Source organism: Prunus persica, chromosome G6, assembly GCF_000346465.2.
Source record: "Prunus persica cultivar Lovell chromosome G6, Prunus_persica_NCBIv2, whole genome shotgun sequence".
In the NCBI taxonomy this organism is placed as follows: Eukaryota; Viridiplantae; Streptophyta; class Magnoliopsida; order Rosales; family Rosaceae; genus Prunus; species Prunus persica.
In genome coordinates this window covers 28,839,194-28,859,587 of record NC_034014.1, presented here as the reverse complement: position 1 = coordinate 28,859,587, position 20,394 = coordinate 28,839,194, and the positions used below count along the sequence as shown (strand labels likewise).

Genomic DNA, 20,394 nt, shown 5'->3' with positions numbered 1-20,394 from the left:
TTAAGTCATTAGGCACCTCTGAGAAATTGGAGAGAGTTTGCTTCATCATATAATATGCTCATTTGCAACAGGCACAAGGAAGTTCAAGCACTTATATTGTGAGTAAATTGACTATAATACAATTTGAAAACTATTGGCATTTCTATTTCCAAATTTAAGAAAGAAAGAGGAGGAAACTTTGCTCAAATGTTCTAACTACAGCACCAGCCCCACTCTCTCACTTTACATACAGACAAGAACAACAAGCTCCTAATAAGTTTATTTGTGCATCAAAAAAATAAAAAAATAATTAGAATAATTACTTTTACTGTATATTATTTAGCCTTTGATTTCAAGGAGTATGTTCTGCAGCTTCTGCTGCACCACTTGGTGAACCAGGAACAAATGGAACAAAACCCCGTCCACCGAACACCGGTCTCATGAACTTGTCATCAAATTTTCTCCACAAGTAGTGAGCAGTTGAAGTTGGATGAGTCATCAGCAGCCTAAAGCTACTTCCCTTTCTGGCTGGCTGGCTGTTGCCTTCCCCACTTGGCTCACCTGGTTCCAGGAACAGAAGCCTTAAGTCTTCTAGACTTGGGATATCAGTTGCATCTGAAATGTTTGGTTTTGCATGTTGCAACAGCAGAGCTGAGATTAATGGCTTTGTTATGGAGCCAAAGACCTGTTTGGATTGCCAAAACCAATTTCAGTGACCAAGCACAAAATGGAGCTTAGTGCAATATAAGTAACAGAGACAGAAGCAGGCATACCACTGTGCTGAATAGAACAACAATTATGGTACTGGTGATCATCAAGGAACTATCTCTTGTCGACGTCGAACCGGAGCTGTCTGCAAACTGCATTAGTAGATTGTGGAAGTCAGAACTTGAGAAGAACCCAAACACATCTTGATATGTTAGGACTTGAAACATCATCAACTTACTTGGCTGTATGACAAAGCAATAGTGACTGCACCTCTCATTAGGCCTGCCCACCACATAATAAACTGGCATTTTCAAAACAGTCAGTCAATTTGGAAGAGCAGTTGAATAACAATTACCCAAGCGCTTAGGTGCTTCAGATTAGTACCTGGTTACGGAACTCGATTTTCGTACCCTCTCTTTTCTTAAAACAATTTGTAATGTTTGCAATTGGGAAAACAAATGCCGCCCTTCCGATTAATACGAGTGCAAGCAACAGTGAACTGACACCAACTGAAGTTCCTGGACTGAACCAAAGAGAATGTTACAAGTCAGGCATAACATGTTTCAACATTAAAATTGAATTTTGCAACTTTTTACCTAAATTCATATACAAATCTGCCTATCAACTACAAGCTCTGGAGTGTGAAAGAGAATAGTAAGGTTACCTTGCATTGCTGGCTTTCCATTTGTCAATGTCCAAGGCATCCATACCAACATAAAGGAATATAAACGTTTCTGCAATGAATGACATTGTTGCAAATGCATGTCTGAAATAACCAAACAATACAAGATTACGATATATATCGAGTTCCTTTCGTTCTCATACTAATGCTTGAGATTAGTAATTTACAACCAGCTATCTTTGGACTCCTCGGTCAGAAGGAAATCAAAAGAGGATTCTGTTCTTACTTGGTTGTTATCCTTGAGCTTTCTGTAACGTTGTGCCATGTGTAGTGGGACATAACTATGCCACAGAAGAAAACGGTCAAAATTCCACTGAGACCCATAAGCTGCAAAAGAACAAATTTGTTAATATTGAGATCACAATGTATCCAGTTAAACGTTACAGACTACAGAGATCTCAATATTTTCAGAAAAGAGGAAAAGAAAACAAGACTAGTACTTGAGTAATTCATATTGAGATTCTTTGTTTAGGTACCTCAGCCAGCATGTATGACAAATAAGCCATAAGCATCATGAGGGCACATTCACGATCTGTAGAATGTCTGTTGGAAAGAGAATCACAATTTCAGGGAAATTGGTAGAAGCAAGTTTCACTAGAATTTGAAGTGTTTGCTCATACCTTCCAAAGTAAAGTGTTTTTATGATATAAGCGCTAAGTAGGCCCGCCTGAAACATTGTAACAAAAGAAAGTTAGAACATAGATGCCAATAAACTAATGATTCTGTGCAGTAACTAAAACAACCAGCAATCAACTTACTGCTATACCAAGAGCAGTACTGGTGAAGAAGAGGTAAAGAAAAGTCCCCAACAATTTCAAGGCTGTAAGAGCATCGATGTCGCTAACGTCTAGCGATTGTACTGCATTGAAAAGCACAATGGAGGTAGCATCATTCACTACTCCCTCCCCGAAAACGACACTGTAAAGAAAGGGCGTCTCATCTTGATTAAGAACCTTTAACATGAGAAGAAGATGAGGCGTCAAAGTTAGACATCAGTTCAAGAAACATGTGTTTGGAATGAGACTACAAAATTACCTGCAATGTACAAACTGAATCAGTTGCTGACAATATGGCACCAATAGCTGCACACAAAGGAACCAGTAAGCACAAAATGATCACTATAGAGCCATGAACAGAGACATTTAATATCAAGACAATGATTCAGAGGGAGATTTTTACTCACCTAGGAAATCTTGAAGGGTCAGAGTTGTGAAACCAAATCTTTTGAAAAGAAAATAGGCGCCTACACAGTTTTCCAAAAAGAGCAAAGGAGGAGTTAGTGTTCAAATATGTTGTCAGTATATAAATGTATAGTGGAAGTGGAGGAGAGATTGCAAGTCTTTACCTAATGATATGAGGCAGAAAGAAATTACTGTACCAACTATTCCAAATAACAAAATTGTGGTGAAGTTCTTGAAAAATTGCTTTTTCTTGACCTGGAAACTGAAGAACGATCAAAATAAGAGATCCAAAACCGATTTGGGTGAAGAAACTAGGTATCAAGCATGTCCAATCAGAACCCATGTGACATGTTTCAAGCTTTGCAGTCAAAATACAATATTCAAGATCTGAAATTTATCTTCACCAAAGAAATTTCAAACCCCACATTAAAATCTATGTTGCTTCATTGAGCATTGCAGAGGACTGGAGCCTTGAAACTGAAATACAAGAATTACATAGAATTGAAATTTCTTCATACCCAGCGTTGAAAATGATTGGGGGAAGTAGATAGAGGAAGAACAAGTCTTCACTAAAGATCAGAATACGAGAACTCTGGAACTTGGTCACCAGCAACACCACAAGCCCAGCAACCAAACCCTGTTTCCAACAACACGCACAACACACAAATATATATAAAAATAAATAATTGCATAGAAAACTATGTGACATAAACAAAGGGTACAAATTTACATACCAAAAGAAGGGCAGTGATGGATTCATTGGCCCATCGGTTCTCTTCCAACAAATGACCAATTATGATGCAAGCGCAGAGGAGGGTGAAGAACACACATATTGCAGTAACAGTGCTGGTGCTGAAAATGGAATCTTGCAGTGGCAACTGAGACTGTATGGATTCAAGAGCTGCCATTTTTGGGTTTCTTTTGCAGCTGAATTGGTGGGCATTCACCTGGTCGGTTCTGAGAGTTGGAGAGAATATGGTAGGAGAAAGAGAGTTTGGACCATGAAAAAAAGAATGAAGTTTCGACAACTTATGAGGCCTGTGTTGTGTAGCTGGTTTTGGCTTTGAATTTAAGACCAGGAGTGGACCAGAAAAAAATGGAGGGAAGAATGGTAGTTGATGATGGGATTTGGATCGTCTGCAACGAAATCTATTTTCAGCTGCTGCAGTTTGTCAAGTGTCACTGCGTGTTTGCTTGTCATTCTTTGTTCTGTTTTCTCTCTCTTCCCCTCATTGGCTTATTGGATGGGATCAGTTTTGAGTTTTTAGACGGGGATTTCTTAAGAAGGCTCTCCTGTTGAAAAGGGAAATTAATGATTCACATATGAAGTTGGTGTGCCCATTTAGTTGGAGACTAATTAATCTTCATAGTCTTGTATGTTATTAAGGAGAAGTTTGGCAGTTTATTTTTTTCTTCTTCTTGTATTTAAGGAAAAGAGCTAAAACGGTAAATATTGGTTAGACTAATTGATCAAGATAGTAAACCCATTTTCAATATCAAAGTTCGAGTCTCCCTCCCTCTAAATTATGTGTCACCGTTAAACACCAAACCTCACTCAGCCACTCACACACACACAGAAACAAAGAAAACCAAAAAGATAGGAGGACCTGCGTATGTTTGATATGATTGAATTGATCATCAAAACTCTAAAGCCTCCTCATAAGTTGAGCTCCACAGTCCACACAGATGGACAAACGTGGCTCTCGACACGTTCCAATCAATTCAAATCTTTGATTAGATCTATCTCTATTTTTATTTTATAATTTCTTTGGGTACTAAAAGCCTTCTACAACTGAGTCTGGGGGTGATGAATGGATATATTGTCAAAGTCTTTGTAGGCCCACCATGGAACCATTGAGTTGGGGTCATTTTCCAGATGATTAATTATTATTGTGGTTATTGTAATATGACTATCGAGTTCGGTGAAATCAAATCACATATGAAGTTGCCATCAATTGACTTGTAATATGTTTCTTCATCTAACTTAATAAGTGATTCTGGTTGGTTTGGTTAATATATACTTGAATCTCCTTCTCTTTTTCGTCCAAGTTTAATTATACTGATTTCATTCAAATACATGAAGTTGATGATGATTGATTTATTGGTAAGAAAAAGACGTAATGAGCACGCACAATTAACTTGATCAATGTATCAAGTTTAGATTATCGTTTATATTTTTAAAAAAAAAGTTAGTTTTTATTTGTTTATTTTTTCCATTTACAAAGAGACAAGAAAAATAAAATCATTGAGATTTATTTAAATAATCTCAAACCATGAAAATCATATCAAGTCAAGATCTAACTATATGTCAGATTTTCTTAGATTAAATAATAATTTTCGGATTTGAGGTGAGAGAGGGAAGAAAGGAAGATGCTCTACAAAATAGAAAATAAAACACTTGTTAATGATGAGCTCGATCGAACATGGCCAGGCCACCATATCTGTATCATAGCTTGATAAGAATTATATATATTACAATCTGGAATTAAGGATTTAAGTTTTTGGATTGGTAATTGTTAATTAAATAAAAAATACGCCCTATACTAATACTTATGTGCCAGGCTGCCTGGAGCTATACGTGAAGATATCAACCAACATTAAAATATTATAGATTACCAAAAAAAGAAAACATTATAAATTGCCAAAAAAGAAAACATGGGGTTATTTTACTAGTGCGACGGACCACATGCAAGGTTTTTACTAGTGCACACGGGGCTTATTTTAGATGTGATGTGAAATTTGAAAATGATATATTTCCATGACTTCTTCTCTCCAGAACCCTTTTAATTTTAAATAGGTATTAAATTAAATAATTCCAGCATTTTATTTTTGAATGAAATCCATCAAATATTTTCCCTAGTTTAAGCATCGGTCTCTTCAATTTCAACATCAAGTTTGAGGAATTGATCAGCCCATTAAGCTAAAAAGATTTCGCAAACCCAAACCTCAACCAGTTCAAAACTCAAATGGGCCTCCATGACTTAAAGTCCAAAACGCATGCCTCACAAAACAAAACGCAGCTTAGGCTTAATAAAAGAGCAAAGGACCAATGGGTAAATATATTCTCAAAATAATTTAAATGAGGTTAGTTCAAGAATGTTGGAAATTAGAAGGTGCTCCTTGTCAAATCTCAAAATTTTAAGCTGCAGTGCAATGCAAGCCGCCGCCTTTCAAATTCAGCCTCCTTAAAAAGACACTATAGAACAGTCATGGATATGGCAGCAGACCGAAGCTTCACACCATCATCGTTCCACTTCGACTGCGGGGCAGTTGCTCCAGCAATGTATGTCTGTAACAGAACAAAGAAGAGACAAAGATTTAACTTATCCAACATAAACATAGAAACCATTTGCATGAGTGATTCTATGACATGGGACATTTGATAAAGAATCTTTGTTATGCAAGTCTGGTATATATTTTGCTCATCCATGATTCTTGACAAGAAACAATTAAGAAGTGTTTTGGAAGTATGTGTTGACAAACCTTTCCACCGTTAACAGCAGCTACAAGTGCTGCATGCTGTTCTTGTATACCAAACTCGTAGAAATAGTAAGTCCTGAAATGTGTCACGGAATTGGGACAACATGTATCAGAAAGATTTGAAAATCCTATTTGCAAAAGCGGCCAAAAAGAAGTTATGCTTGCTTCCATATGATGTTCCAACAGCTATAATTTTACAAGTAGAAGGGAGTATATAGCATAACAAGCATGGCTTCTTTCTTGAGAGAGAAAAGAGAGAGATATTGAACATACCTGAAACCTTCTTCTTCCTTTATCTTTATGGTTCGAGCAGAGTATACAGTTGATCCAACTGCAATTTCAGAATTATTAGGATTAAGAATGAATACCATATATAACTGGAGGAGATACGCAGAGACGCAAACTAGAGGCCCACGCACATTCCATATATGAGTTGTCAGGACAAAGAGAAGGTATATCTAGATCAACGCTTACAGAAAATTAAAGTTATATATGGAAGTTTTTGGTTTACAGAATCAGAGAGGCTGAGAAAACAGAAATCATACTACAATATACCTGGAATGAAGATTTTTGCTGCCTCCTTCAAGGAACCTAAATCTGTTATGTCTTTGGCCTGTCCAAGTTAGCATATATTAGATAAACTGTACATTAGTATTTATCAAGCAGTTTAGAAAGAGTACATAACAGAATCACCTAATATGGGTTCATACACGATATAATGGAAGTTGTTATGCTTCTAAAACCTGATCAGCCATGAATACGATGGTTACTTCACTCTAAGATAACGATATATTACAATGCTTATGTCTTAAGAAGCCAAAATGTCTGAAGGGTCGACAGGGAACCAAAGGCGAGAATTACAACAGAACATTTCTGATAAGTGCATATTTGATAAATGCAAGAGTCATGTCACCCATGATACAAGAGCTGAAGAGAGAGGGGAGAAAGAGAGCTAATTCTAAAACATAACTATCAACCAAATTCATGCATCTAATGAGAAGGTTGGATGACAAAAGCTCAGTAAAAAACCACTCTAAGAGGAGCTAAAGCATGTCAAATATAACCACAGAAGCTCAACACCTCCAGATTCCATCATTCTCCTCACACAAAGAACAGAAAACATAACTGTAAGCCTATGCAATAAAACACTACCCTTATACCCATCAAACATTCCATTTGGCCAACCACCACCTCAATCAACATAGTGGTTATAAACCAAAAATTTCAAAAGAGAATGAGAAAAAGACACAATATCCACCAAACTAACGCGTTACTGTTGTTAATTCAAGTGTGTGCACACACATGTGCTAGTAATATAGCTAATAGTAAATAAGAATAGGAGTAGGACAAATTATAGTAAATGAGAATAGGAGTAGGACAAATTATATTAAAAAGTCCATGAGTGTCACTACAAACCTCTAAAAAGGTTATCTTGAGGGAATTGGATGGGCGAATAACAACACTCACAACCTCATATCTGCATCAACCAATAACAAGAAGAAAAACATAATAAATACTAAAACTAATAAGAATCACTGGAAAGCATCCGAAAACAAAATTATTTGTCAGCACGTTCTGTATTGTTAGTTTGCTTCACGTAAATATAAAAAAGCTTCGAAGATGTAAATTTAAACAATAATGAAGCAAACAAGTTATAAAAAACTTTCAAGAGTAGGGAACTTGTGAAAATAGCATACCCATCAGGAGATGCAAAACGTGCCGCAAAGGTCTTGGGCTTTACCTTATCTCCATAAAGGGACAATCCAGTATTGTAATCCTAGAGTTTAAACATATAAGCAGCCAATTAGAAAATCGTGAATGAGAGGAAGGCAATAATGTAACAACCCAAAAGCGAACAAGAGTAGGTCAATAATGAGAGAAAGGCAGTAGATTTACATTCACCAAAAACAAAAACAAAAAAGCATTAGATTTACCAATTATGAACCTTAAGTATACAGAGAAATGAAAGTTTCCCTTATGTGCATTCCCAATTAAAATTGACAATGAAGGATAAAGCCCCTAACAACTAATGCGATAATTTATTTCATGGTAGAACATCTTAGCAAACAATTACAACGATAACACTGACATATTTCATTCTATAGCACTAAAATAAGTTTCTAGTCAAACATCTCTCTCTAGTCCAAAATTAAGCATAACAAATGGATGCCAAAACGTATCCAACTTGGAACCATTCACTGAGTAATCTAAACATATACTAGAACTTATAAGGAACAAAACAATTTTGACAAAATACATGTGCTTTAAGGTCATGTACCTCAGGCTCCGAAACATCCTGAAACTGAGGAGGGACCCTAATGGCAAACCCATCACCGAAGAACTGGAACCAAGATTTCGTGTTAGCGATGCCGGAAAGGGATGGTCTTGGAGTCGCTGAAGCTTCTGGTGAAGAATGGGCAACTGGGTATTGCTGAGGGGTCAAGGAAATGAGAAAAAGGGAAGTGCTTTCGAGGATGAAGCGTCTTTTGGAGGTGTTAGAGTCGGTGAGAGCGATCGTAGGCTGTGGTGGAGTGAGTTTTGGGGTGGTGGGTTTAGGGTTATTGGGAGGAATTGGTGGGTGGGGAGGGAGGGAGAGAAGAAGAATGGCCATGAGAGAATGAGGATGGCATTCATGGCTGTTGAAAATTTGGAGGGAGATAATGTGGGGACATGACCTGGGGTTTTTGTATGTCAGGATTGGGGAAGTTGGCTTTAGGTATTTGGATCAATGGAAAGGGTAGTTTTGGTTATTTGAACTAAAATTGGTCAAAAAGTTAGAGGCTTTCCCACTGATGTGGCACAAAAAGTTACACACTTGGCTCATTTCATTTGGAAAGTCCAATTTTCTCCTTTCTTTTTATCAAGAATTCAAGACATATCAACCAAAATAGTGATGTGTTCACCAGGAGCCTTTCAAACAAACAGAGCCTATACGTTATCCACATTCAAATTCAGCCAACCAATCCAAAACAAAAGAAATCCAAACCACCCAGAAAACAGAAGAAAAAATGTAGAGAATCACACTCATTTTTCTCTCTCACTGTTTCGCCATTTCTAAATTCTATTTGCTCACCATGGAAACCATTCTTTCTTCTCCCTCACTCTCTCCTCTCTTCAACCCAAAACCTTCTTCTCCTAAGACGTTTTTGTCCCCCTCTCTCCAACCCAATTCAAAGTCCCTCCTCCTCACAAAACCTATCACCTCAAGCCTCAAAAAGCAATCTGTTCCATCACTCAAAACATCTTTGCCAATACCCAAGGACTGGTTCTCTTATGCCCAGCAAGGACTAGCAGCTCTTGCACTGTCTTTAGCACTAAACTTTTGCCCACTCTTGCCTAGTGGCAATGCACTAGCATCTGAGTTTGATGTTCTTAATGAGGGACCACCCAAAGATTCCTATGTTGTTGATGATGCAGGCGTGCTAAGCCGGGTGACTAAGTCGGATATAAAGAGGTTGATGTCGGAATTGGAATATAAGAAGAACTTCCACATCAATTTCATCACTGTTAGAAAGCTCACTGTAAGTTGTTTCAGTTTTTTTATTTTTTTTATTATTTTTAAATATTGTGTTTTATGAATTTTGAGTTTCCTGGGGTACCCTTTTGAGTTTTGATGATGATATGATTTGGTTGCAGAGCAAAGCTGATGCTTTTGAGTATGCTGACCAAGTTTTGGAGCGCTGGTACCCTTCTGTTGAAGAGGGCAACAATAAGGGCATTGTGGTGCTTGTCACCAGTCAAAAAGAAGGAGCAATCACTGGTGGCCCTGCATTTGTCCAAGCTGTTGGAGAAACTATCCTTGATGCAACTGTATCAGAGAACCTTCCTGGTAACCATGCCTTTACTTTTCAATGTTTTCATTCTTCAAGCAACTTTCTTTTTTTGGGTTGCTACTATTTCTTGTTTCAAGCAATGAATTTTATTGTATATGCCACACACACTACCGTTTTAGTTTCTAAGACTTTGCAGCTAAGTTGATGAGCTTATTGGATGTGTGATTGCAGTCTTGGCTACAGAAGAAAAGTACAATGAAGCTATTTTCAGCAGTGCCAAACGGCTAGTTGCTGCCATTGATGGGCTTCCAGACCCCGGCGGCCCCAAGCTTAATGACAACAAACGCGAATCCAATTTCAAAACCAAGGAGGAGACGGACGAAAAGCGTGGACAGTTCTCTCTTGTAGTTGGAGGATTGCTGGTGATTGCCTTTGTTGTTCCTATGGCGCAATACTATGCTTATGTCTCAAGGAAGTAAGGGTGGAATTTGCTCAGTTAGATTTGTCTTTCAATTGTTTCCCATTAATTTCGAAACAACATGTATAACAAGCAGTTATACAAATAATCATATTAAAATGGTTGTTGAGAGACTTGCAATCAGAGGGGATCCTTGGTCTTGTTGATATTTGTAAAAAATTATAATGGAATTAAGTTGTACCTATGACTAACTTAAGGTGTCTGCATTATTTTACTACCGAGATTAAGACTTGCATGTTTGAAGGGGAGTTTTTAAACTGAAATATGCTCTTCATTATTAATGAATAAGATTAATTTTCACCAGGAGAACACACTCAGTTTTTACAGTCTTCATCCAATAACGAATGATGCAATGAAATTGCTGTTCTACCGGCTTCTGTGCACTTCAAATACATTTGTGAGAACATAGGTTTGCAGTTACATTAATGGCTTAGCATTAGAGTTTTCAGGCAAATGTTAATATGTATAAGAATAACATATTGGGACTTCAGAACTTGAGCTTCAGAAGGAAAGGCATTTTGTCTGAGAAAGGCGGATCAGAATATTTTCCGGTGAGTATCTTTGATGAGACAAACTGATTTGCAGCCTCTGTGTAATGAATTCCATCCCAACTAACATAGTCAGTACTATCACTGCATCCTTTGGCTGTGACAGAGGTTCCATTCAAGGTCTTTGTTTGTCCACAGGTAATCTGACTGTCATAGTTCAACGGCGGACCTCCATACCCACAGCAAGCCATAATAGCTTGTTCAAATCCTGCAGATTATAAATCATAAAAACCAAACATGAGATTATTAAAGCAGAAACGTTGCCAATCAAGATATGAACAACTTAAAGGTGTTGAGATGTGCTAACCATATCGGGAATAATTTGAAATGAGTTCATATTTTATTGAAAAGATATCAACATATACGACATTTGCATCGGTGTATTGGCCTTGCAACTTTTTAGTGAGGGCATGAAGCTGCAGGTTGAAAAGTTTTGCAGCTTCGTTGTGGGAGCTGACACATCCTCGTTCATCAAGCCTTGATGGATTAGTTCCAAACTTGGCAACATTCTGAGTCAAGCATCCGAGAGGTGCTGTGTTGTGTATCCAAAAGTTCCTACCCCCTTGATCATATAGTTTCTGAAAAATAGAAAAGAAAGAACCCACAATAAGAAAACAAAGAATGAGAGTTTGGTGTCATTTTTATCCAATACAAGTTTGTGCTGCTGATAATTTAAACTGAAAGCATCAATCAGCCTTGTTGTGTTACTGAACTGACCTTTATTCCTGTTTCAAATTCTGCCAAAATTGTTGGAATTGAAGCAAGAATCTGATCCAATGTTTTAGAGTAAAATGCACCAGCAAGATCATTTTGGCCTATATCGAACATGTAAAGCCCCTTCGAAAAGAAATCTTCTGTAGGCAGATACTTGCTAAAGTTCTTACCTAGATAACAAAAAAGAAAGAAATAGTTGGATATCTTGTCTAATATTCATATGTTTCCTTCACTTAAAGATCAAGTCTTAAGAAGATTCAAGAACATACCTTTAGCTAGCAATTCAAGAACCCTGGCTTTGAATCTAAGAAACTGATTGACCTGGATCCCAAATGAAAATGGGCAGATGGATGTTGCAGTTGCTGGAAGTATAGTTGACCCAGCAGCGGCAAAATTGCACCCTTTTTTGAAACTTGGCAAGCCAACTGAATCCAAATAGGCATTTAGAAATGGAAGCTCCATTGCATTCACTGCAAACATTATACTCGAGACATAAGGACATATTCATATGTATGTGTATATAATATATATATATATATATGAATTAAATGCAGCAGAACAAAGATTAGAGGAACAAAATTGAAACATTACTAAGAAAATCAACGATGAGACGGCCATCAGAGTATCTCCCAGATGGGTTTTTGAAATAAATCTGTCCATTAGGAGAGAGAAGGGTTTCAATGCCAGAAGAAACAAGATTGCCAGTGTCAGAATTTGAATCACCGAAGTTGAAAACAGCAGGGTGGTCGAAGTGAATGGATTTGGCAAGAGGTAAAGAGATAGAAATCAGGGTGAGAATTTGGAGAATACGGGTCTTGGTAGCCATGGAGATTGGAAAGTGAAACAGAGGTTAACAACTTCTTAGGCCTATAGCTTTCACTTGTATATTCAAACAACAGCAAAATATATACTCTCTGAAACCTTTCATGAAAAGTTTTTGTTTGGTGAGCAGTGGGGCTCATCTGTAAGTTGTTGGTTTGCTTTCACATCTGGAAACCCAAAGGCCCCAAGACGGAAGTGTTTGTTGGTCAGTTGCAATATATTCATATATTATAAACGTATTCATGTATGCCAAGATTTGGACACCATTCTAAATGTATTATATTTAATTATTTAAACATATTGAATATAACATTTTCTAATATTATTGTTCATTCAAAATCATTTCTTTCAAATACCTCCGTGGGAATGGAAACATTTTTTACATAAAAAGATATGACCACAGGATAATTAGACAAATTATGAGAAGTTTTGAACAGCAAATGTGAGAAGTTTACTGAGAAAATCTGTCATGAGGCGGCCGTCAGAAAACCTCCCAGATGGAGTTTTGAAGTAAGTCTGTCCATAAGGTGGTGGGAGCTGGAAACCAAGGCCACCAGCAAGCTCACCAGTGTCAGAGTTTGAATCACCGAAGTTGAAAACGGCAGGGTAGTAGAACTTTGACTTTGAAATAGGTAGAAAAATGGAAAGTAAGGAGAAAATTTGGAGGATGGAATTCTTGGTAGCCATGGATATGAAAGCTTAATCTTCACGGATGCGTTATGTAGCAACCACCGAATATCATGTGTCACATGGTGCCAAGTTTGGAAGTTCTTATATGAGGACACGGTGAAAGTTTGCTTTGAGTCTTGGAAAGGCTCAATGAAGCCAAAAAGCAAAGTTTATTTGTTCAATTACTGTTTTACCCTTCGATTGTTGAACACGCTCAATACCCAAGTTTAGCCAAAAGTAAATTTACAACTACAAAAGTAGAAACCCTAACAAGTACATAAGACCAAGATAGCGGTAGTATCCATTGTGTTGAATATTATTTTAATCCCATCATAGGAATTGTAGAAAAAATCGACGGTGTTATTTAAGCTAAAACATGAAGCACCATAGAGCAAACAAGGATTTCTAATTTACTTGTGATGCGAATTTTAGGATTTCATTTATATTTTTTTTGATAAAGTGATATTCTAAATTACTTTAATATATGAAGACGGAGATCAAATTCGAGAATAAATAGTTGAACACACTATCTTATCTAATTACTATTACTCGTCTCTGCAAAAGCCCGCTTATATATATATATTTTTCCAAACTACAAAATATGAGCTCTCTATATAGTTTAATGATTTGAAAATAAAACTACAAAATATGAGCTCTCTATATGCATGGTTTAGTATTTTAATATTTAAGTACTTAGAAATAAGTGCATATTTTAAAATTTTATTGCACACATGTTTGCATTCATTCACGATTTAATATTGATTTCCGATAGGGCATGTGATGAGTGAGGATGAGAATGAACTTACTGAGAAAATCTATGAGCAGACGACCATCAGAAAACCTCCCAGATGATGATGGAGGTTTGAAGTAGGTTTGTCCATAAGGCAGTGGAAGTTGCCAGCCACGCCCAGCAGTCATCTCACCTGTGTCTGAGTTTGAATCACCAAAGTTGAAAACTGCAGGATAGTTGAATTTAATTGACTTTCCGACAGGTAAAAAAATCGCAAGTAAGGTGACAATTATTTGGAGAACGGAATTCTTGGTAGCCATGGATGAAAGCTAAATCTTCATAGAATCACAAGAGAGAGAGAGAGAGAGAGAGAGAGAGAGAATTAGCTGCAAATTTTATTGATCTATTGAACACTGACAAAAAGTTAAGCAATAAACGAGTATATATAAGTTTACCCTCTATTTATAACAGGTGACCAAACCGCTGATGCATCATCACTTTTTTGGGGTAAATTGTACATCAGAATTCAGGTTACGGAGCTAAAGCAAGGTGGAATCTGGAATTTTTTTAATGAGTGATTTAACTAAAATTTTTAGTTTAAAATCTAATAATTTTTTTTAAACAAAAAAAGGAAGCAAAAAATCAAAACTGTAGTTTACACGTTTATGATCTACACGTGGATGCCAGTCATTGGTTTAAAATAACAGAAAACAAAATTAAAAAAGCCTTCAAGAATCACATATGATGGGCCATATATATTTTTTTTCTTTAAAAACAGTCAAACAATATAGATAGAATATTTTTAAATATATTTATATATCCAAAAGGAGGTATATATGACATAAGGTTGTAACCTTAGTAGGATTATACAAGAAAATATGATAAAATCATAATAACACAATATCTGTACAAAAAAAAAAAAATTCTTAATAGACTATAAAATAAATCTCATAATTAAACTAGGATTTCGCTAACAAAAACTCCCCAAAAGGAAGCAGACTTCTTATTGTTGGCCAATATAGATATAGGTTTTTCCTTCAAAAGCTACCTGGGCCACAGTCCACCTTAGTCGTGGTTGTGGTTCCGTCCTTGGAGCCAAGTTTCCATTTCTTTCTATTTTTTTATTTTATTTTTTTATTTATTTATTTTATAAGTTTTGGTGAAATGCCAAATTTTGCTTTTCTTACCCAAAAAAAAAAAAGTTTGCTTTGAGATTTCGAAAGGTTGAATGATTTCATAAAAGCAAAGTTTTGTTTGTTCAATTAACGTTTATCCTTTAACTATTCACTATCAGATACTTTAATTAGTTGAAGGGAAATTATATCCACAACTAATGTACTTATAAAATATACATCAACAATATAGATCCCAACAAACACCATCTTATATTCTGCTTAGTGTATTGACCCCAAAAAAAAAATTTCTGCTTAGTGTATGCAATTTGAAGGGGCATATTCGGGATTGCAGAAATTTACTTCTTAAAGTAAGAAATACATGAAGATGAAGCACCAGAGAGCACTCAAAATTTTCCTTAGACGAATCTTGGCTTTTTTATACGTTTGCATATCCACACCACACGTCTAACAATACTTTCCCTTTTTTTTTTTTTTGGTTCGATTATAGAAAGTCCGCCAATTACTGTTTCAGTTTCCTGTCACTAGTGATTCAGCGAACGATTTCCACGTAGACCAATATTTAAAGAAGTAGTGTTTCTTCTACCCAAAAAGAAGAAATGGGCCTTTTTATCCGAAACACCTCCATTTCAAACCCAATTGCAAAGAAACAGCACATTTGACATAGTCAAATCCCAACTAGACATAACACTATTATAGCCCAAATAGGAGAGTCAAGACCAACCCAGATATCTCCTTTTCCGTAGCCCAAATAGGAGTCAAAGTCAAACCTCTCATAGCATTGACCAAACAAAGAAAAAAGCCCCCCTGGCCAAAGATCAAAGACATGGGATATTTGATGGCACAAACTCCTCTAGCAAAAAATTTATATAGCTAAGCTAGGACGTGTTAAAAATCACAAATTTTACTCAGTTTAAGATAAATTCGTGGAACTTGGCCTCGTGTGTGTGCGCCAAGCTAGAAAGCATGTAAAGCAACCCACAACAGGAAGCTTAGAAACTCTCTCCAAATAAGGTGGAATTCAAATTCTGGCACAAACTGTACAAAATGGATGTAAGGGCTCTTGCAGTGCTTGAGATGAGCAATGTTCAATTGACCTCACAATTCAACAACTTGATAGAGGAGAGTGACCTCACCCAAGACACAAAGGAGCTGAGAATTCCTGGGAGTTTATGCACAAGACTTGAAGTATTATTATCTCCAGCCTCTTTGCCTGCTGCATGACATCTTTCAGCAGCTGCTAATCTCTCCTTCAGACCCTTATTCTCTCTCTTAAGCTGTAACAGCATAAAATCGGCGATAAAACTCGTTTTTAAGACAAGTATATGAGGTTGCCAACATTCTCACTACAAAGTAAATGGTGTTCAAGACAACTTATTGGACTAGATCGATTGTTTATCAATAAGGTTCAGCTAATTCAGTGGTAACGTGTACCTCATCGACAGTGGATGCAAGTTCTTCCACTGCTTGCTGCAATGAGACAATCGTCTGTGAAGTGACATCCTCGAATGCTGAATCCAACTCTTCAGATGAACAAGGATCAAACAAAATGCCATTCAATGTGAACAACTCCTCAAGTAACTTCACATCTTCAGCATCAAATCTCTCCTTCAACTATGTGTATGCACGGAGGTTGTGTTAGAAGAACTATAATAAAAGTTCACATTGACAATTTTACAAGAGAATTCTATCTAACCTTGTCAAGGATTATATCGCATGACTCATGTTTAATTGGAGATGATGCAGGTCCCTGTTTTTTAGCACATTTATCTTCATTACACTTGACACGTGGTGACATCTTGATATGCTTTGCCCTGGCAAAATGTCATATCCAAAATGAAAGTAAGATTAAAAGTCAATTCAAAAATTTTCTTTTTGAGTCCTAATTCGTAATTAATCAAGTTGATTTTCTTTTTCTATAGAAGAACTAGATGCTCAATATATCTTACGCAATAATGAAAGTTTTGCTCTTGGGGAAGTTGTAACAAAGAGAATACATCCTTATGGTGTGCTCAATCAAGCTATATTAGGGACTGAGGGCAAGAGGATAAGAAAACACAATACTGAATGGCGTGCATTATAGGTTTTTGAATAATATATACCTCATCCCAAAGCGAAGAGTGGACAGACTCTCCAATGCATTTGAAGGGCTTGGTGAGCAACAACACAATAATGCAGTGCGGGAGTTTCCTCCCTGCAAGATGAGGACCAGTAGATCTTCAATACAAATAATTGACAATACTATGGTGAAAAGGACTTGAGGGAGGAAACTGACCAGTGAATCTTGTAAAATCCGAGTAAGCTTGGAATCACGAAACGGAATGTGGTTCACTTTGCCTGGTGAACCACATGTAAGAGCATTTATCACATTACCAAGGACTGAGAGGGACTTGTTGATGGTCTTGGCTTCTTCAAGAACTTTTCCCTCAGCTCCAGTTTTCTCTACTTTCTCGGATCCAGCCAAGTCGACAAGAATTAATTTTCCAGTTTTCAACCTATCCACAGATTCAAAATGTTCAAGATCATACAGCCAAAGACTTAGACACCAATATAAAATACAGAAATTTTACCTGTCATCTCTCTTTACTTCTTGGTGAACTGTGAATATGTAAATACAATGGCTTCTGCTGCTGGCCATGTTCATTTCTATGTCTGGATTAAGTTTTGAACACAATAACAGAAAGTGGATAACATTGCCATCCAAAAAAGAATGCTGCTATTATACTATGCAATTAAGAAACAACCAGAACTGAAAAAGAAAAGCAAAGGACACGGGTCTCCCCCACAGCTCTGTTAGCTATGCCACTCTGCATTATAGACATCACTGTTAAAATGTAAACCATAAACTATAAACTGACAGAGATTTCTGAAGTAAGTTTATCTTACAGATAGGCTTTGTAATGCTTCTGCAGGATCTGACACAGAGATCTGGAAGAAGGGAAAATGACGAGCTGTTTCTCAGTCCGAAGGCAATTTACGACATATATTGCAGAAATATTAAACGTCTAAATCCTATACAACCAGGATTCAATCTGTAGTCATCTCAGTTTTCTTGGTGTCAAAAGGATTCGAGCAAGCAAAACATTAAAATTTGAAACATGACTGGATTGATTGAAACTTTTTTCACTTCTAGGACAAACCCCATTACCCAAGACTAAGATTTAAAGTGGACAGATTGAACATTAGAAGCCTCAGTTGAACTCTTGTGTGTGCACATGCATGTTAGTAGAAATGAACCAGTGAAGGTGGTAATCAAGCCTATTGCATTGCTGCCAACAAACGTTGCCAGCTTGTCTAGGTGTATAATTTAGCATATAGTATCATGATAACCTATATGAAAAATAGCCTCTATAATTACTCCTATTGATATCATGGGCATACAATTATGCACTTATTTCTTCAAAAGCTAGGGATACCTCTGTTACTCCATTCAACAATATCCCCTGCGATTTACTCTCCTTAATCTGTATGTTGTCTTTTGATAAATCAAAAAGGTCCCTGAGTAAGAAGTGTAGTTAACACTAACTGAAACTGTAGTTATTAGAACCTTCCCAGAGTTCCACCATATTCAGCTTACTTTATACCCCAAAGAGAATGTATTTGAGTCAAATTGAGTCATTCCACTTCTACATACCTTACTTTTTCCATGTAGATCTCTACCTGAAAGAGAAACGAACAGATACAGAAAATGACATCAGTAGAGACATTGCAACTTGCAACCTGTGTTTATAACCCCTAAAGGTAAGCGTATCTTAATACCATTGACAATTTGATTGAGTGCTTCATTGTTCCTCCAGAAGATTTAATGCAATCAAACAGTCCCTCAACTACTCTTGGAAGTAATCCTCTCTTCTGCTCATCACATACCAGTATGCTAGGCCCCTGCACCAAATATGCAAACATTACTATGCGTAAGCTTAATTAATTCAATATCTATAACAATCATCTCAATAATACTGTGATACCCCAGCCTCACCTCCATGCTATATGTCTTCCCAGCTCCAGTCTGTCATTAGTTACAAAAGGTTTGTACGTTAGAACCAACAAAATAACTAAGACATGCAATTACTAGACAGAAAGTGAACACATACATACAGGCAACCACCACACGGAGAAAAGTTAGACAACGATGTCCTACCTGCCCATAAGTGATGATCGTCCCATTGATTGCGTCAACAGCATCTGTGTCATGGTCACCGAACATAAATAGAACAAAGAGACAGCATAACCTTGTTGGATATACATCAAATCAATAATCCAAACTAGATTGTCCCAATTAGTAAACCCTTTACTAGTTTGGCTGCTACGAAAACCTAAGAAAAGAGATAAGGAGTACTCTTTCGCTTCTTTGTTTTTTCTTTCTCTTTTCAGGAATTAAGTAGAGAATCCACAATGTATCCATTAATATAAGAGCTAACAATCCACAATATTTTTACCTTTCACAATAGGCCAAGCTAGAAATTCATAGACTTGAGCTTGCTCGGATTTCTCGTAGAACACCTTATCAAAGCTAAATGTAAATTCTTCATCCTTCTCATCCTAGCGTACAACAATTCAAATCTCTTAACATTTATTTCTCAAACACACAACGTATTGACCAAACAAAAATAGCAGAGTTAATTTTAAGAAATTGAGGAATACATGGATGCATGAGCTCAGAAATGGAAAATTTTCCATGGATGGAAAGAAAAGAACCTTGAAGAGGAAAGTTTCAGCGTCTATGCATCGAATGCAGACTGTATCGCCGTGATCTCTTCTCTCTTTGGAGCTCAAAGGTCTGAAACGAGCACAAATTGTCATACTCGACATTGTCTGACCGTGCTAAAAAGCTAAATTTGATCCAAACCTGCAAAAAAATCAAACACAAAAAGAGCGTCGGTTCTTATATTAGAAAGACAAACTCATATGACTGTTTGTCTGACGATAAATTATAAGAAAATCAGATTTCTAATACAAGATTGATGCTATTTGGTCGCTCAATATCCGAAGAAGTCTTAAAAATTGAGCTGAACGGTTGTGTTAGAATCAGCCTAGAATATGAAAATACGATTCGAAATTCAAATGATGTCGATTCATTTTCTCAGCAGCCAAACAGCTAAAAGAGTCGACCTCAAGCATTCGTGAATAGTGAGCTTCGAAATATGTTTGGCTACTGAGAATTCAAAGAAAAAAATAGAAATCGAAGAAATAAAGGTAGCGAATCTCAGATTTTTCTGCAGTTTCCTACATTTTCTAGGCAACCAAACAATCAAGAGAGATCGAGAGAGTACTTTGAGTTTTACGCGCGAAAAATGAAAGTTGAAAAGAGTGCAAAACAAACTACAAGAGGTAGCGTTAGGTTACCGGCTTCTATGGCTTCGCACCCCAACCCAATACGTGACAGAGCGACGCGTCGTTTTTTAAAGATGGCGAGACTAACGCATCATGTTGTCGTTGGCTACAAAAAAATCACTTAAGAAACGGCGTCGTCTTCCTGATTCTTTTTTGCTACTTACCT

The 20,394-nt window shown here is 36.8% G+C and overlaps 5 protein-coding genes across 9 annotated transcripts; 1 reads left to right on the top strand and 4 right to left on the bottom strand.

Annotated features, from left to right (window-relative positions):
- Positions 62 to 3,740, bottom strand: LOC18772721 (sodium/hydrogen exchanger 1). The gene is made up of 14 exons (XM_007208394.2): positions 3,285 to 3,740; positions 3,069 to 3,187; positions 2,715 to 2,812; positions 2,553 to 2,612; positions 2,405 to 2,451; positions 2,128 to 2,322; positions 1,990 to 2,036; positions 1,846 to 1,912; positions 1,596 to 1,696; positions 1,352 to 1,453; positions 1,072 to 1,210; positions 926 to 988; positions 753 to 839; positions 62 to 664 (listed from the first exon to the last, which is right to left on the bottom strand). The coding sequence occupies exons 1-14, from the start codon at positions 3,456 to 3,458 to the stop codon at positions 332 to 334; spliced, it is 1,632 nt and encodes a 543-aa protein (XP_007208456.1). The 5' UTR covers positions 3,459 to 3,740; the 3' UTR covers positions 62 to 331.
- LOC18772610 lies at positions 5,556 to 8,756 on the bottom strand. The gene is made up of 7 exons (XM_007205707.2): positions 8,309 to 8,756; positions 7,728 to 7,807; positions 7,447 to 7,507; positions 6,586 to 6,643; positions 6,304 to 6,361; positions 6,034 to 6,106; positions 5,556 to 5,839 (listed from the first exon to the last, which is right to left on the bottom strand). Exons 1-7 carry the CDS (start codon positions 8,639 to 8,641, stop codon positions 5,747 to 5,749), a joined length of 756 nt encoding a protein of 251 aa, XP_007205769.1. The 5' UTR covers positions 8,642 to 8,756; the 3' UTR covers positions 5,556 to 5,746.
- Positions 8,927 to 10,499, top strand: LOC18773789 (UPF0603 protein At1g54780, chloroplastic). Its single transcript, XM_007205594.2, has 3 exons — positions 8,927 to 9,551; positions 9,667 to 9,859; positions 10,035 to 10,499. Exons 1-3 carry the CDS (start codon positions 9,105 to 9,107, stop codon positions 10,280 to 10,282), a joined length of 888 nt encoding a protein of 295 aa, XP_007205656.1. The 5' UTR covers positions 8,927 to 9,104; the 3' UTR covers positions 10,283 to 10,499.
- LOC18774127 (GDSL esterase/lipase At1g54790) lies at positions 10,531 to 14,165 on the bottom strand. 3 transcript variants are annotated; one of them, XM_020566556.1, is made up of 5 exons: positions 13,841 to 14,165; positions 11,813 to 12,013; positions 11,547 to 11,713; positions 11,137 to 11,407; positions 10,531 to 11,037 (listed from the first exon to the last, which is right to left on the bottom strand). In XM_020566556.1, exons 1-5 carry the CDS (start codon positions 14,082 to 14,084, stop codon positions 10,769 to 10,771), a joined length of 1,152 nt encoding a protein of 383 aa, XP_020422145.1. In that variant the 5' UTR covers positions 14,085 to 14,165; the 3' UTR covers positions 10,531 to 10,768. The 3 variants fall into 3 exon arrangements, with proteins under 3 accessions (XP_020422145.1, XP_020422147.1, XP_020422146.1); XM_020566558.1 differs by lacking the exon at positions 13,841 to 14,165 and adding an exon at positions 12,821 to 13,084; XM_020566557.1 differs by lacking the exon at positions 13,841 to 14,165 and adding an exon at positions 12,135 to 12,552.
- Positions 15,711 to 20,340, bottom strand: LOC18772271 (kinesin-like protein KIN-1). 3 transcript variants are annotated; one of them, XM_020566160.1, is made up of 16 exons: positions 20,241 to 20,340; positions 19,593 to 19,743; positions 19,334 to 19,436; positions 19,036 to 19,079; positions 18,874 to 18,903; positions 18,657 to 18,779; positions 18,532 to 18,557; positions 18,314 to 18,395; positions 17,784 to 17,825; positions 17,671 to 17,704; positions 17,468 to 17,543; positions 17,173 to 17,392; positions 17,000 to 17,091; positions 16,594 to 16,711; positions 16,332 to 16,511; positions 15,711 to 16,174 (listed from the first exon to the last, which is right to left on the bottom strand). In XM_020566160.1, exons 2-16 carry the CDS (start codon positions 19,704 to 19,706, stop codon positions 15,986 to 15,988), a joined length of 1,473 nt encoding a protein of 490 aa, XP_020421749.1. In that variant the 5' UTR covers positions 19,707 to 19,743; positions 20,241 to 20,340; the 3' UTR covers positions 15,711 to 15,985. The 3 variants fall into 3 exon arrangements, with proteins under 3 accessions (XP_020421749.1, XP_020421747.1, XP_020421748.1); XM_020566158.1 differs by lacking the exon at positions 20,241 to 20,340 and adding an exon at positions 20,168 to 20,201; XM_020566159.1 differs by lacking the exon at positions 20,241 to 20,340 and adding an exon at positions 20,125 to 20,167.

Excerpts from the sequence above, each read along its gene's own strand:
- LOC18774127 (XM_020566556.1), bottom strand. The coding sequence starts at position 14,084 with ATGGCTACCAAGAATTCCGTTCTCCAAATAATTGTCACCTTACTTGCG. Across the intron at positions 12,014-13,840 it reads TCTGCTCATAGATTTTCTCA|TGAATGCAATGGAGCTTCCA; the intron begins GTAAGTTCATTC and ends TAATGTTTGCAG. Across the intron at positions 11,408-11,546 it reads AATTTGAAACAGGAATAAAG|AAACTATATGATCAAGGGGG; the intron begins GTCAGTTCAGTA and ends TCTATTTTTCAG.
- LOC18772610 (XM_007205707.2), bottom strand. The coding sequence starts at position 8,641 with ATGGCCATTCTTCTTCTCTCCCTCCCTCCCCACCCACCAATTCCTCCC. Across the intron at positions 7,808-8,308 it reads AGGATGTTTCGGAGCCTGAG|GATTACAATACTGGATTGTC; the intron begins GTACATGACCTT and ends TTTAAACTCTAG. Across the intron at positions 6,107-6,303 it reads AAGGAAGAAGAAGGTTTCAG|GACTTACTATTTCTACGAGT; the intron begins GTATGTTCAATA and ends GACACATTTCAG.
- LOC18772721 (XM_007208394.2), bottom strand. The coding sequence starts at position 3,458 with ATGGCAGCTCTTGAATCCATACAGTCTCAGTTGCCACTGCAAGATTCC. Across the intron at positions 1,454-1,595 it reads AGCTCAAGGATAACAACCAA|ACATGCATTTGCAACAATGT; the intron begins GTAAGAACAGAA and ends TGGTTATTTCAG. Across the intron at positions 1,211-1,351 it reads TGGAAAGCCAGCAATGCAAG|TCCAGGAACTTCAGTTGGTG; the intron begins GTAACCTTACTA and ends TCTTTGGTTCAG.
- LOC18773789 (XM_007205594.2), top strand. The coding sequence starts at position 9,105 with ATGGAAACCATTCTTTCTTCTCCCTCACTCTCTCCTCTCTTCAACCCA. Across the intron at positions 9,552-9,666 it reads TCACTGTTAGAAAGCTCACT|AGCAAAGCTGATGCTTTTGA; the intron begins GTAAGTTGTTTC and ends ATTTGGTTGCAG. Across the intron at positions 9,860-10,034 it reads TGTATCAGAGAACCTTCCTG|TCTTGGCTACAGAAGAAAAG; the intron begins GTAACCATGCCT and ends GTGTGATTGCAG.
- LOC18772271 (XM_020566160.1), bottom strand. The coding sequence starts at position 19,706 with ATGTCGAGTATGACAATTTGTGCTCGTTTCAGACCTTTGAGCTCCAAA. Across the intron at positions 18,780-18,873 it reads GGAAGACATATAGCATGGAG|GGGCCTAGCATACTGGTATG; the intron begins GTGAGGCTGGGG and ends TATTTGGTGCAG. Across the intron at positions 17,544-17,670 it reads CAGAGCTGTGGGGGAGACCC|AAATGAACATGGCCAGCAGC; the intron begins GTGTCCTTTGCT and ends ATCCAGACATAG.